The sequence below is a fragment of the Gadus morhua genome, chromosome 11 (genome assembly GCF_902167405.1).
Source record: "Gadus morhua chromosome 11, gadMor3.0, whole genome shotgun sequence".
Classification (NCBI taxonomy): domain Eukaryota; kingdom Metazoa; phylum Chordata; class Actinopteri; order Gadiformes; family Gadidae; genus Gadus; species Gadus morhua.
The window spans coordinates 29157540-29170261 of record NC_044058.1 but is presented as its reverse complement, the minus strand read 5'-3'; the positions used below and the strand labels follow the sequence as shown (position 1 = coordinate 29170261).

General features: G+C 51.9%; 1 protein-coding gene across 4 annotated transcripts in view; it reads left to right on the top strand.

Annotated features, from left to right (window-relative positions):
* acacb (acetyl-CoA carboxylase beta) overlaps positions 1-12722 on the top strand; it is a 43309-nt gene that overhangs the window by 17733 nt on the left and 12854 nt on the right. For all 4 annotated transcript variants that reach the window (XM_030369978.1, XM_030369980.1, XM_030369979.1 and 1 more), the window contains 13 exons: positions 2759-2872; positions 3385-3498; positions 3876-3965; positions 4123-4241; positions 4736-4759; positions 6210-6347; positions 6593-6692; positions 7716-7823; positions 7963-8019; positions 8334-8375; positions 9102-9317; positions 11045-11200; positions 12099-12302. In XM_030369978.1, the coding sequence (XP_030225838.1) occupies positions 2759-2872; positions 3385-3498; positions 3876-3965; positions 4123-4241; positions 4736-4759; positions 6210-6347; positions 6593-6692; positions 7716-7823; positions 7963-8019; positions 8334-8375; positions 9102-9317; positions 11045-11200; positions 12099-12302 (1482 nt within the window). The remainder of the gene's footprint in view (positions 1-2758; positions 2873-3384; positions 3499-3875; positions 3966-4122; positions 4242-4735; positions 4760-6209; positions 6348-6592; positions 6693-7715; positions 7824-7962; positions 8020-8333; positions 8376-9101; positions 9318-11044; positions 11201-12098; positions 12303-12722) is intronic.

Below are 12722 nucleotides of genomic sequence, written 5' to 3'. Positions count from 1 at the left end.
CAATACACTGATACCCCTCAATACACTGAAACCCCCCCAATACACTGACACTGATACCCCTCAATGCACTGATACCCCTCAATACACTGATACCCCTCAATACACTGATACCCCTCAATACACACACTGATACCCCTCAATACACACACTGATACCCCTCAATACACTGATACCCCTCAATACACTGATACCCCTCAATACAATGATACCCCTCAATACACTGATACCCCTCAATACACACACTGATACCCCTCAATACACTGATACCCCTCAATACACACACTGATACCCCTCAATACACTGATACCCCTCAATACACTGATACCCCTCAATACACTGATACCCCTCAATACAATGATACCCCTCAATACACTGATACACCTCAATACACTGATACCCCTCAATACACTGATACCCCTCAATACAATGATACCCCTCAATACACTGATACCCCTCAATACACACACTGATACCCCTCAATACACTGATACCCCTCAATACACACACTGATACCCCTCAATACACTGATACCCCTCAATACACTGATACCCCTCAATACACACACTGATACCCCTCAATACACTGATACCCCTCAATACACACCCTGATACCCCTCAATACACTGATACCCCTCAATACACTGAAACCCCCCCAATACACTGACACTGATACCCCTCAATGCACTGATACCCCTCAATACACTGATACCCCTCAATACAATGATACCCCTCAATACACTGATACCCCTCAATACACACACTGATACCCCTCAATACACTGATACCCCTCAATACACACACTGATACCCCTCAATACACTGATGCCCCTCAATACACTGATACCCCTCAATACAATGATACCCCTCAATACACTGATACCCCTCAATACACACACTGATACCCCTCAATACACTGATACCCCTCAATACACACACTGATACCCCTCAATACACTGATACCCCTCAATACACTGATACCCCTCAATACACACACTGATACCCCTCAATACACTGATACCCCTCAATACACACACTGATACCCCTCAATACACTGATACCCCTCAATACACTGATACCCCTCAATACACTGATACCCCTCAATACACTGATACCCCTCAATACACACACTGATACCCCTCAATACACTGATACCCCTCAATACACTGATACCCCTCAATGCACTGATACCCCTCAATGCACTGATACCCCTCAATACACACACTGATACCCCTCAATACACTGATACCCCTCAATACACACACTGATACCCCTCAATACACGGATACCCCTCAATACACTGATACCCCTCAATACACTGATACCCCTCAATACAGTGATACCCCTCAATACACACACTGATACCCCTCAGTACACACACTGATACCCCTCAATACACACTGATACCCCTCAATACACTGATACCCCTCAATACACACGCTGATACCCCTCAATACACACACTGATACCCCTCAATACACTGATACCCCTCAATACACACACTGATACCCCTCAGTACACACACTGATACCCCTCAATACACACTGATACCCCTCAATACACTGATACCCCTCAATACACACGCTGATACCCCTCAATACACACACTGATACCCCTCAATACACTGATACCCCTCAATACACTGATACCCCTCAATACACTGATACCCCTCAATACACACACTGATACCCCTCAATACACACACTGATACCCCTCAATACACACACTGATACCCCTCAATACACACACTGATACCCCTCAATACACACACTGATACCCCTCAATACGCACGCACAATGCTCATATTTAGGCTTTCATTTTATAAACACCATCTTCACAGTAAATCATAAAGCATAAGGTTAGGTTCAGGTTCTCTTTGACCACGTTTGTTGATAACCATCCAGTTCCTGCATAAACCCACACAAAGCCCGCCTCTGATCTGAGTGACGCTCCTCTGATCTGAGTGACGCTCCTCTGATCTGAGTGACGTTCCTCTGATCTGAGTGACGCTCCTATGATCTGAGTGACGCTCCTCTGATCTAGGACCAGCTCTGAGTGACGCTCCTCTGATCTGAGTGACGCTCCTCTGATCTGAGTGACGCTCCTCTGATCTGAGTGACGCTCCTCTGATCTGAGTGACGCTCCTCTGATCTGAGTGACGTTCCTCTGATCTAGGACCAGCTCTGAGTGACACTCCTCTGATCTGTGTGACGCTCCTCTGATCTAGGACCAGCTCTGAGTGACGCTCCTCTGATCTGAGTGACGCTCCTCTGATCTGAGTGACGCTCCTCTGATCTGAGTGACGTTCCTCTGATCTAGGACCAGCTCTGAGTGACGCTCCTCTGATCTGAGTGACGCTCCTCTGATCTAGGACCAGCTCTGAGTGACACTCCTCTGATCTGCGTGACGCTCCTCTGATCTAGGACCAGCTCTGAGTGACGCTCCTCTGATCTGAGTGACGCTCCTCTGATCTGAGTGACGCTCCTCTGATCTGAGTGACGCTCCTCTGATCTGAGTGACGTTCCTCTGATCTAGGACCAGCTCTGAGTGACGCTCCTCTGATCTGAGTGACGCTCCTCTGATCTAGGACCAGCTCTGAGTGACACTCCTCTGATCTGCGTGACGCTCCTCTGATCTAGGACCAGCTCTGAGTGACGCTCCTCTGATCTGTGTGACGTTCCTCTGATCTGAGTGACGCTCCTCTGATCTAGGACCAGCTCTGAGTGACACTCCTCTGATCTGTGTGACGTTCCTCTGATCTAGGACCAGCTTTGCGGGAAGGACTCCACGCTGGCCGACGAGCTCTCGCTGATCCTGGACGAGTTCACCCAACTCAGCCGGACCGAGAACTCCAAGGTGGCCCTGCGCGCCCGACAGGTGAGACTTCCTGCTGTCAGTCAGAGCCCTGCGCGCCCGACAGGTGAGACGTCCTGCTGTCACTCAGCCAGCATCTCCGGCCTCTCGTGGAGCATACGGCCACGTCGGGGCGGTCTTGTGCTGGTTTCTCTGGAGATCCTCTGGGAGTGAGCGGTGGAACAGCTCTACGTCCTCACTGCGTTTCAGTGCGTTGAAGCGATTTGATTCCAGTCGCTGTTTGTGTCGCGCTGCCTGATACCAGGGGAAACGTGCTCACGTCTGTAAATGCGGTACAAAATTGCAGTTTATTTCTTCGCTGAGGAGCGTGATAAACAGACTCTGTAGACGTTCAGCTGTGTTGGTTGTCAGTAGAACAAAACGTCGTATTTCAAGTCGGTTTTTTTGTTATTTTTGTGTTAAAGTTACATGAAACGTAGAAGTTTGACTTGTTGTGTGGAGAGCATGTGTTGTTATTTTAGTAGTTAAAGCTCCAGTTAGTGTTTGGCTGGTTGAGCTGAGTGTGTGTGTCGTAGGTGCTGATCGCCTCCCACCTGCCCTCCTACGAGCTGAGACACAACCAGGTGGAGTCCATCTTCCTGTCCGCCATCGACATGTACGGCCACGAGTTCTGTCCCGAGAACCTCAAGGTCAGTCTGAGAACCTCAAGGTCAGTTTGAGAACCTCAAGGTCAGTCTGAGACCCTCAAGGTGAGTCTGAGAACCTCAAGGTGAGTCTGAGAACCTCAAGGTCAGTCTGAGAACCTCAAGGTCAGTCTGAGATCCTCAAGGTGATTCTGAGATCCTCAAGGTCAGAGTGAAAACCTCAAGGTCAGAAGGAGACGACCATTCCGATGTTCAGTCAAAAAAAGAGGCCTGACTCCTTAATCAGTGCTATGAGTCACTTTTTATTCAGTTTAAAATATATTTTTTAAGTCTGATTGCTGTGCTACACTTTCTGCTGGGAAACACCCAGGATTCGGGCTGATAATAAAGCACCATGTTAATACTTCATCTGTTTGTTACAGAAACTCATCATCTCTGAGACCTCCATCTTTGATGTCCTGCCCAACTTCTTCTACCACGCCAACCAGGTGGTCTGCATGGCCGCCCTGGAGGTGAGACCTCCACACATAGAACGTCTCATGTTCTCATCCACACACTGAACATCTCATGTTCAGGTGTATGTACCCTAACCTCTCTCTCTCTCTCTCTCTCTCTCTCTCTCTCTCTCTCTCTCTCTCTCTCTCTCTCTCTCCCCCTCCCTCCCTCCAGGTGTACGTCCGTAGGGGCTACATCGCCTATGAGCTCAACAGCCTCCAGCACTACCAGCTGCACGACGGGACGTGCGCCGTGGACTTCCAGTTCATGCTGCCCTCGTCTCACCCTAACCGGTAACCAGACTAATACTAGGGGTTAACCCCTTAGGGTCAGACTGTAGACTCCTCCTCGATCCTCACTTTATGCTCCTATATTACCCCTCTTTTTATAGAGACTTTGTTTAATTGCATCCAGATGTCCTCTCTCTCTGTGAACTGCTCACACTTCGATCAGATGTCCTTAGTGTGCTTCTATATTTGACTTCTTAAAAGAGGTGTGAGCATGGAGTCGGTTCCTATCGCCTCCTCTCAGTCTGGGTGGGGCTCAGACGGGAGCTCTGGGGATATGTACCAGGCCGTTCGCTCCCTCTCCTCCCTCTGTGTCCTGGTCCCATTACTCTGGAGTTAGCTCTAACCTGACCCTTAACTACCAACGGTTAACCTCGTGGACATTAATGTGAATGTGCCGCGGCTAGGCATCCTGTGTCTTTAATATTAATAGGATTTTAATCTATAATAAGTGATGCCCTCACTGCTCTTAACCCCTCCTGTGGATGGTCTTGTTTCAGAGAGAGCAGCCCCACTCTGAACAGGTAGAGTAAAGCTCACCTGCAGCCCTCGCATGCTGAATGCTCCGCGCTGCTCCTCCTTCCTCATCCTCCTTTCTCTCTCCTCCTCCTCCTCCTCCTCTTCCTCCTCCTCCTCCTCTTCCTCCTCTTCCTCCTCCTCCTCCTCCTTCCTCCTTCCTCCTCCTCCTCTTCCTCCCGGCTTCTGTCATGACGTAGCGGCCAACGGGTCACGGGGCCGTCCCAAACACACTTGGCGTAGTTCAGGATCCTCAGTACTGTTGTAGCTTGTATGACTCGTTGTTGTTGGTTGGGCTGATACTCCAGCCTACCCTGTCTTAGATTTAGTAGTCTAGTTGTGTAAAATATAATCATTTAATTAGTAAAAGTTATATTTTTGCATGCTCATTTGAATGTCTGAATGTCTAACAACATTACGTTTTCAGTCAGCTTTTATTTCATGTTGTTCTTCAAGCCCCCTCTAACAAGTCCTATTTCATTTGCTTTTTTGCTTGCTTTACAATATTTATATAATTTTAAATGATTATATTTGATCCAATGATGCAAATTGGATATTTGGAGAGGAACTCTTCTTGTTTGGCATCCTAATGAACCTCATGAAATATCAAAGCCTGAGTTAATTATACTACATGTTATACTAGACTAATGCTAGCTGTTATAAACTTGCTGAATGGAGAGAATTTTGTCCATGATTCCCAGACGTCTTTATCTTAACGAGGACACTGTTATCATTGTTGACACACATTTCATGATACCTTGAAAAAACAATAAACATCCATAATTATTGAGAAAATAATTACATTTATTTTTTAATTCGAACGAAACGGTACTGACGAACATTCATATTCAAACCTTGTGTGATAAACTGAGTCTCTCTCTCTCTCTCTCTCTCTCTCTCTCTCTCTGTCTCTGTCTCTGTCTCTCTGTCTCTCTCTCTGTGTCTCTCTCTGTGTCTCTCTGTCTCTCTCTCTGTGTCTCTCTCTCTCTCTCTCTCTCTGTGTCTCTCTCTCTCTCTCTGTCTCTCCCTCTCTCTCTCTCTCTCTCTCTCTCTGTGTCTCTCTCTCTCTCTCTCTCTGTGTCTCTCCGTCTCTCGCGTTACGTGTGTGCTGGCTCTGTTCTCCTCCGGACCGCTCTGTTCTCCTCCTGACCGCTCTGTTCTCCTGACCGCTCTGTTCCCCTCCTGACCGCTCTGTTCCCCTCCTGACCGCTCTGTTCCCCTCCTGACCGCTCTGTTCCTCCTGACCGCTCTGTTCTCCTCCTGACCGCTCTGTTCTCCTCCTGACCGCTCTGTTCTCCTCCTGACCGCTCTGTTCTCCTCCTGACGGCTCTGTTCTCCTCCTGACCGCTCTGCTCCTCCTGACCGCTCTGTTCTCCTCCTGACCGCTCTGTTCTCCTCCTGACCGCTCTGTTCTCCTCCTGACCGCTCTGTTCTCCTGACGGCTGCGTCCCCCTCCAGGGTGGCGGCTCCTGTCAGCGGCTGCAGTGGGTTTGAGATGAGGCGCGGCAGCGAGCTCTTCCTGGAGGGGGCGCTGTCCCCTCCCTGCCAGCGCATGGGCGCCATGGCAGCCTTCCACTGCTTCGAGGACTTCAAGAGGTACTCACTCACTCACTCACTCACTCACACACTCACTCATGTATTCACTCATGTGTTCACTCATTCATTAATAATAATAATAATAATAAATGAAATTTATATAGCGCTTAATATGGTACTCTAAGACGCTTAACATGCTTAAATATTGCTTTGTTTTTCTTCAAAATTGTATTTGGGAGGTTTGTTGCGTCCTCAGCTGAAAGGCTTTGTGCTCCTCTTCTTCGGTTGTGTTTCCGCCATGACAGGAACATCGATGAGATCATCTCCTCCTTCTCCAAGTCCTTCCTGGAGAGCCCGCTGCTCCCAGAGTCCTCCTCCGGGCTCTACGACGAGGAGAGCTGCAAGGTCCGCTCGGAGCGCCACAGGCCGCCTCCCGGGCCTCTAGATCCACAGAGCAGCCAGTGGCCGCCATCCCGGGCCTCTAGAACCACAGAGCAGCCAGTGGCCGCAATCCCGGGCCTCTAGAACCACAGAGCAACCAGTGGCCGCCATCCCGGGCCTCTAGAACCACAGAGCAGCCAGTGGCCGCCATCCCGGGCCTCTAGAACCACAGAGCAGCCAGTGGCCGCCATCCCGGGCCTCTAGAACCACAGAGCAGCCAGTGGCCGCCATCCCGGGCCTCTAGAACCACAGAGCAGCCAGTGGCCGCCATCCCGGGGCCTCTAGAACCACAGAGCAGCCAGTGGCCGCCATCCCGGGCCTCTAGAACCACAGAGCAGCCAGTGGCCCCCATCCCGGGGCCTCTAGAACCACAGAGCAGCCAGTCGCCGCCATCCCGGGGCCTCTAGAACCACAGAGCAGCCAGTGGCCCCCATCCCGGGGCCTCTAGAACCACAGAGCAGCCAGTGGCCGCCATCCCGGGCCTCTAGAACCACAGAGCAGCCAGTGGCCCCCATCCCGGGCCTCTAGAACCACAGAGCAGCCAGTGGCCGCCATCATCCTTATTAGAGCGGGAAAGAGATCCAAGATGGCTGCTGGGAGTGTGAACCCTCCCGTGGACAGACGGATGGATAGATGTATAGATGGATAGATAGATATATGGATGCATTGATAGATGGATGTATAGATGGATAGATGTATAGATGGGTGGATAGATGTATAGATGGATAGATGGATCTATAGATGTATAGATGGATAGATAGATGGATGTATAGATGTATCAATAGATAGATGGATGTATTGATAGATAGATGGATGTATAGAAGGATGAATAGACGGGTGGATAGATGTATAGATAGATGTATAGATAGATAAATGTGTGTGTTGGTGGATGGATGGTGGATTGAGGTATGGACAGATAGACAGACGGATGGAATGATAGATACACAGACAGATGGATGGATCTTGATCTGCTACCCCCCCTCCCAGAGCATGCAGGGGAACCCCATCCACATCATCAACGTGTCCATCCAATCAGCGGACACAGAGGAGGACGACGCCCTGGTGACGGAGCTCACCGCCTACACCCAGTCCAAGGTACCCCCCCCCTCCACCCTTACAACCCCATCACACCCCCCCTCGGTGTGTGTTCTGCCGCTGTGTGGTGGTGTGCGATTGGGAGGTGAGTTCCCGTCGCTGGCTCCGGGTTCTGACAGGATGGATTTTGTCTCGACAGAAAGCTCTGCTCTTTGAGTACGGGATCCGGAGAATCACCTTCCTGATCGCTCAGAAGGTGAGGACTCCCCACACGGGGATGTGAATACATGATCCTTACTGATGTATAACACGTATGTCTTTTAAACTGTAAACTACAGACGTTTAAGGACGTTTAACCCTTTGGTCCAGTGGTTCTGAGTAGTTATGCAGCAGCGTTTGCTCTTTGATATCATAACAGTCCATTATCTGGTATTCTGTTCCCCAGTACCTTCTGTCTGAAGTGCCCGTTGATGTGTAATGTGTACACTGTGTACATTCCCTCTGCCAGCCTTCTGTGGCCTTTGTTCCGTGACTCTCTTCTCTACTTACTGATCCTACTCTGTCTCACAGAGGGAGTTCCCCAAGTTCTTCACCTTCAGAGCCAGAGACGGGGTAAGATCCATCTCTCCTGTCACCGTAATGCCTGCGTCATGCTTGGTACTCGTATCAGGGTCGTGGGAGATGCTGAGAAGCTACAGATATACGATTTTCGATATTTAGAGTTAATATCGTCTAAACAACGATATTAACTCACTTTCTAAATTTAATTTAATCTTGTTTGCTTTAACTGTGTTGTCTTTATTTGCATATTCCTCCTCTGTAATCTGTATAGACTTTAAGCCGCTGTTCTTTGGTATAGAGCACTTTATACCTCTTGAAGAGGGGTCATTATGGGTGTTTTTTTTGTTAGATGTATAGATGGATGCATAGATGGATGTATAGATGGATCTATACATCGATGTATAGATCTATAGATGGATGTATAGATGCATAGATCTATAGATGGATCTATAGATCTATAGATCGATCTATAGATGGATCTATAGATGTATAGATGGATGTATAGATCTATAGATGGATGTATAGATCTATAGATGGATGAATAGATGGATGTAAAGATCTATAGATGGATGTATAGATCTATAGATGGATGTACAGATCTATAGATGGATGTATAGATGGATGTATAGATCTATAGATGGATGTATAGATGTATAGATGGATGTATAGATGTATAGATGGATGTATAGATGTATAGATGTATAGATGTATAGATCTATAGATGTATACATTATAGAGGTTATCCCCTCACTGTCTGGCGCCCTGCCCCCCCCTCAGTTCACCGAGGACCGGATCTACCGGAACCTGGAGCCGGCTCTGGCCTTCCAGCTGGAGCTCAACCGCATGAGGAACTTTGAGCTGAGGGCGGTCCCCTGCGCCAACCACAAGATGCACCTGTACCTAGGGGCCGCACGGGCCCCCCAGGGGGCCGAGGTCACCGACTACCGCTTCTTCATCCGCGCCATCATCCGCCACTCGGACCTCATCACCAAGGTGGGGGGGGGGATGTATAGATCTATTTATTATGCTGATCATAATAGCGGGCAGCACGGTCTGGTGGTGAGGGGGTACTGTACGCTGAGAGGCCGTGGGTTCAATCCCCGATGCCCGCCGTCGACCGGTAGCCGTCGACCGGTAGCCGTCGACCAGTAGTCTCCTCACTGTCTCCTCACTGTCTCCTCACTGTCTCCTCCCTGTCTCCTCACTGTCTCCTCACTGTCTCCTCCTCACTGTCTCCTCACTGTCTCCTCCTCCCTGTCTCCTCCCTGTCTCCTCCCTGTCTCCTCACTGTCTCCTCCCTGTCTCCTCACTGTCTCCTCCTCACTGTCTCCTCCTCACTGTCTCCTCACTGTCTCCTCCTCACTGTCTCCTCACTGTCTCCTCACTGTCTCCTCCTCACTGTCTCCTCCTCCCTGTCTCCTCACTGTCTCCTCCTCACTGTCTCCTCCTCTCTGTCTCCTCCCTGTCTCCTCACTGTCTCCTCCCTGTCTCCTCCCTGTCTCCTCCTCCCTGTCTCCTCCCTGTCTCCTCACTGTCTCCTCCTCACTGTCTCCTCACTGTCTCCTCACTGTCTCCTCACTGTCTCCTCACTGTCTCCTCCCTGTCTCCTCACTGTCTCCTCCTCACTGTCTCCTCACTGTCTCCTCACTGTCTCCTCACTGTCTCCTCCTCACTGTCTCCTCTCTGTCTCCTCTCTGTCTCCTCCTCACTGTCTCCTCACTGTCTCCTCACTGTCTCCTCTCTGTCTCCTCCCTGTCTCCTCCTCACTGTCTCCTCCTCACTGTCTCCTCCTCACTGTCTCCTCCTCACTGTCTCCTCCCTGTCTCCTCCTCACTGTCTCCTCACTGTCTCCTCACTGTCTCCTCCCTGTCTCCTCCCTGTCTCCTCACTGTCTCCTCCTCACTGTCTCCTCCCTGTCTCCTCCCTGTCTCCTCACTGTCTCCTCCCTGTCTCCTCACTGTCTCCTCCCTGTCTCCTCACTGTCTCCTCCTCCCTGTCTCCTCACTGTCTCCTCACTGTCTCCTCACTGTCTCCTCCTCCCTGTCTCCTCCCTGTCTCCTCCCTGTCTCCTCTCTGTCTCCTCACTGTCTCCTCCTCACTGTCTCCTCCTCACTGTCTCCTCCTCCCTGTCTCCTCACTGTCTCCTCCCTGTCTCCTCCCTGTCTCCTCACTGTCTCCTCCCTGTCTCCTCACTGTCTCCTCCTCACTGTCTCCTCCCTGTCTCCTCACTGTCTCCTCCTCACTGTCTCCTCACTGTCTCCTCACTGTCTCCTCCCTGTCTCCTCCCTGTCTCCTCACTGTCTCCTCACTGTCTCCTCCTCACTGTCTCCTCAGTGTCTCCTCACTGTCTCCTCCCTGTCTCCTCCCTGTCTCCTCACTGTCTCCTCCCTGTCTCCTCACTGTCTCCTCACTGTCTCCTCCCTGTCTCCTCACTGTCTCCTCACTGTCTCCTCCCTGTCTCCTCCCTGTCTCCTCACTGTCTCCTCCTCACTGTCTCCTCACTGTCTCCTCTCTGTCTCCTCCTCCCTGTCTCCTCACTGTCTCCTCACTGTCTCCTCACTGTCTCCTCCTCACTGTCTCCTCACTGTCTCCTCACTGTCTCCTCCTCACTGTCTCCTCCCTGTCTCCTCACTGTCTCCTCCCTGTCTCCTCCTCCCTGTCTCCTCACTGTCTCCTCCTCACTGTCTCCTCCTCTCTGTGTTCCCTCTCTCCTCCACCAGGAGGCGTCCTTTGAGTACCTGCAGAACGAGGGAGAGCGCCTCCTGCTGGAGGCCATGGACGAGCTGGAGGTGGCCTCCAGCCACACCGTCCACCGCACCGACTGCAACCACATCTTCCTCAACTTCGTGCCCACCGTCATCATGGACCCCTCCAAGGTACGGCCCCTGGGGCCACTCTCTGACGGACCCACCGCGGGGTGTAGTGTACAGTGTGTAGTGTACAGTGTGTAGTGTGTAGTGTGTAGAGTGTGTAGTGTACAGTGTGTAGTGTGCAGTCCAATGATCCTCCTCCTCCTCCTCCTGCTCCTCCTCCCCCTCTTCCTCATGTCTCCCTCCTCCTCCTCCTCCTCCTCCTCCTCATTTCTCCCTCCTCCTCCTCTTCCTCCTCCTCCAGATCGAGGAGTCAGTGCGCTCCATGGTGATGCGCTCCTCTTCCTCATGTCTCCCTCCTCCTCCTCCTCCAGATCGAGGAGTCAGTGCGCTCCATGGTGATGCGCTCCTCTTCCTCATGTCTCCCTCCTCCTCCTCCTCCTCCTCCAGATCGAGGAGTCAGTGCGCTCCATGGTGATGCGCTCCTCTTCGTCATGTCTCCCTCCTCCTCCTCCTCCAGATCGAGGAGTCAGTGCGCTCCATGGTGATGCGCTCCTCTTCCTCATGTCTCCCTCCTCCTCCTCCTCCTCCTCCTCCAGATCGAGGAGTCAGTGCGCTCCATGGTGATGCGCTCCTCTTCGTCATGTCTCCCTCCTCCTCCTCCTCCAGATCGAGGAGTCAGTGCGCTCCATGGTGATGCGCTCCTCTTCCTCATGTCTCCCTCCTCCTCCTCCTCCTCCAGATCGAGGAGTCAGTGCGCTCCATGGTGATGCGCTCCTCTTCCTCATGTCTCCCTCCTCCTCCTCCTCCTCCTCCTCCAGATCGAGGAGTCAGTGCGCTCCATGGTGATGCGCTCCTCTTCCTCATGTCTCCCTCCTCCTCCTCCTCCAGATCGAGGAGTCAGTGCGCTCCATGGTGATGCGCTCCTCTTCCTCATGTCTCCCTCCTCCTCCTCCTCCTCCAGATCGAGGAGTCGGTGCGCTCCATGGTGATGCGCTACGGCAGCCGCCTCTGGAAGCTGCGGGTGCTGCAGGCCGAGCTGAAGATCAACATCCGCCTGACGCCCACCGGCCACCAGGTCCCCGTCCGCCTCTTCCTCACCAACGAGTCGGGCTACTACCTGGACATCAGCCTGTACAAGGAGGTCACCGAGCCCGCCTCCGGACAGGTGAGACCCCCTCTAGACCCCCTCTAGACCCCTCTAGAGCCCTGCTCTGGACAGGTGTGACCCCCCTCTAGACCCCTCTAGAGCCCTGCTCTGGACAGGTGTGACCCCCCTCTAGACCCCCTCTAGACCCCCCTCTAGACCCCCCTCTAGTCCCCTCTAGAACCCCCTCTAGACCCCCCTCTAGACCCCCTCTAGACCCCCCTCTAGACCCCCCTCTAGTCCCCTCTAGACCCCCCTCTAGACCCCCTCTAGACCCCCCTCTAGACCCCTCTAGACCCCCTGTAGACCCCGTCTAGACCCCCCTCTAGACCCCCTCTAGGGGGGTCTAGAGGGGAGTCCTCTAGACCCCCTCTAGGGGGGTCTAGAGGACTTGGAGTCAGGAGGACTTCAATCATGTGGTCATCATCAAAGAAACGTCTA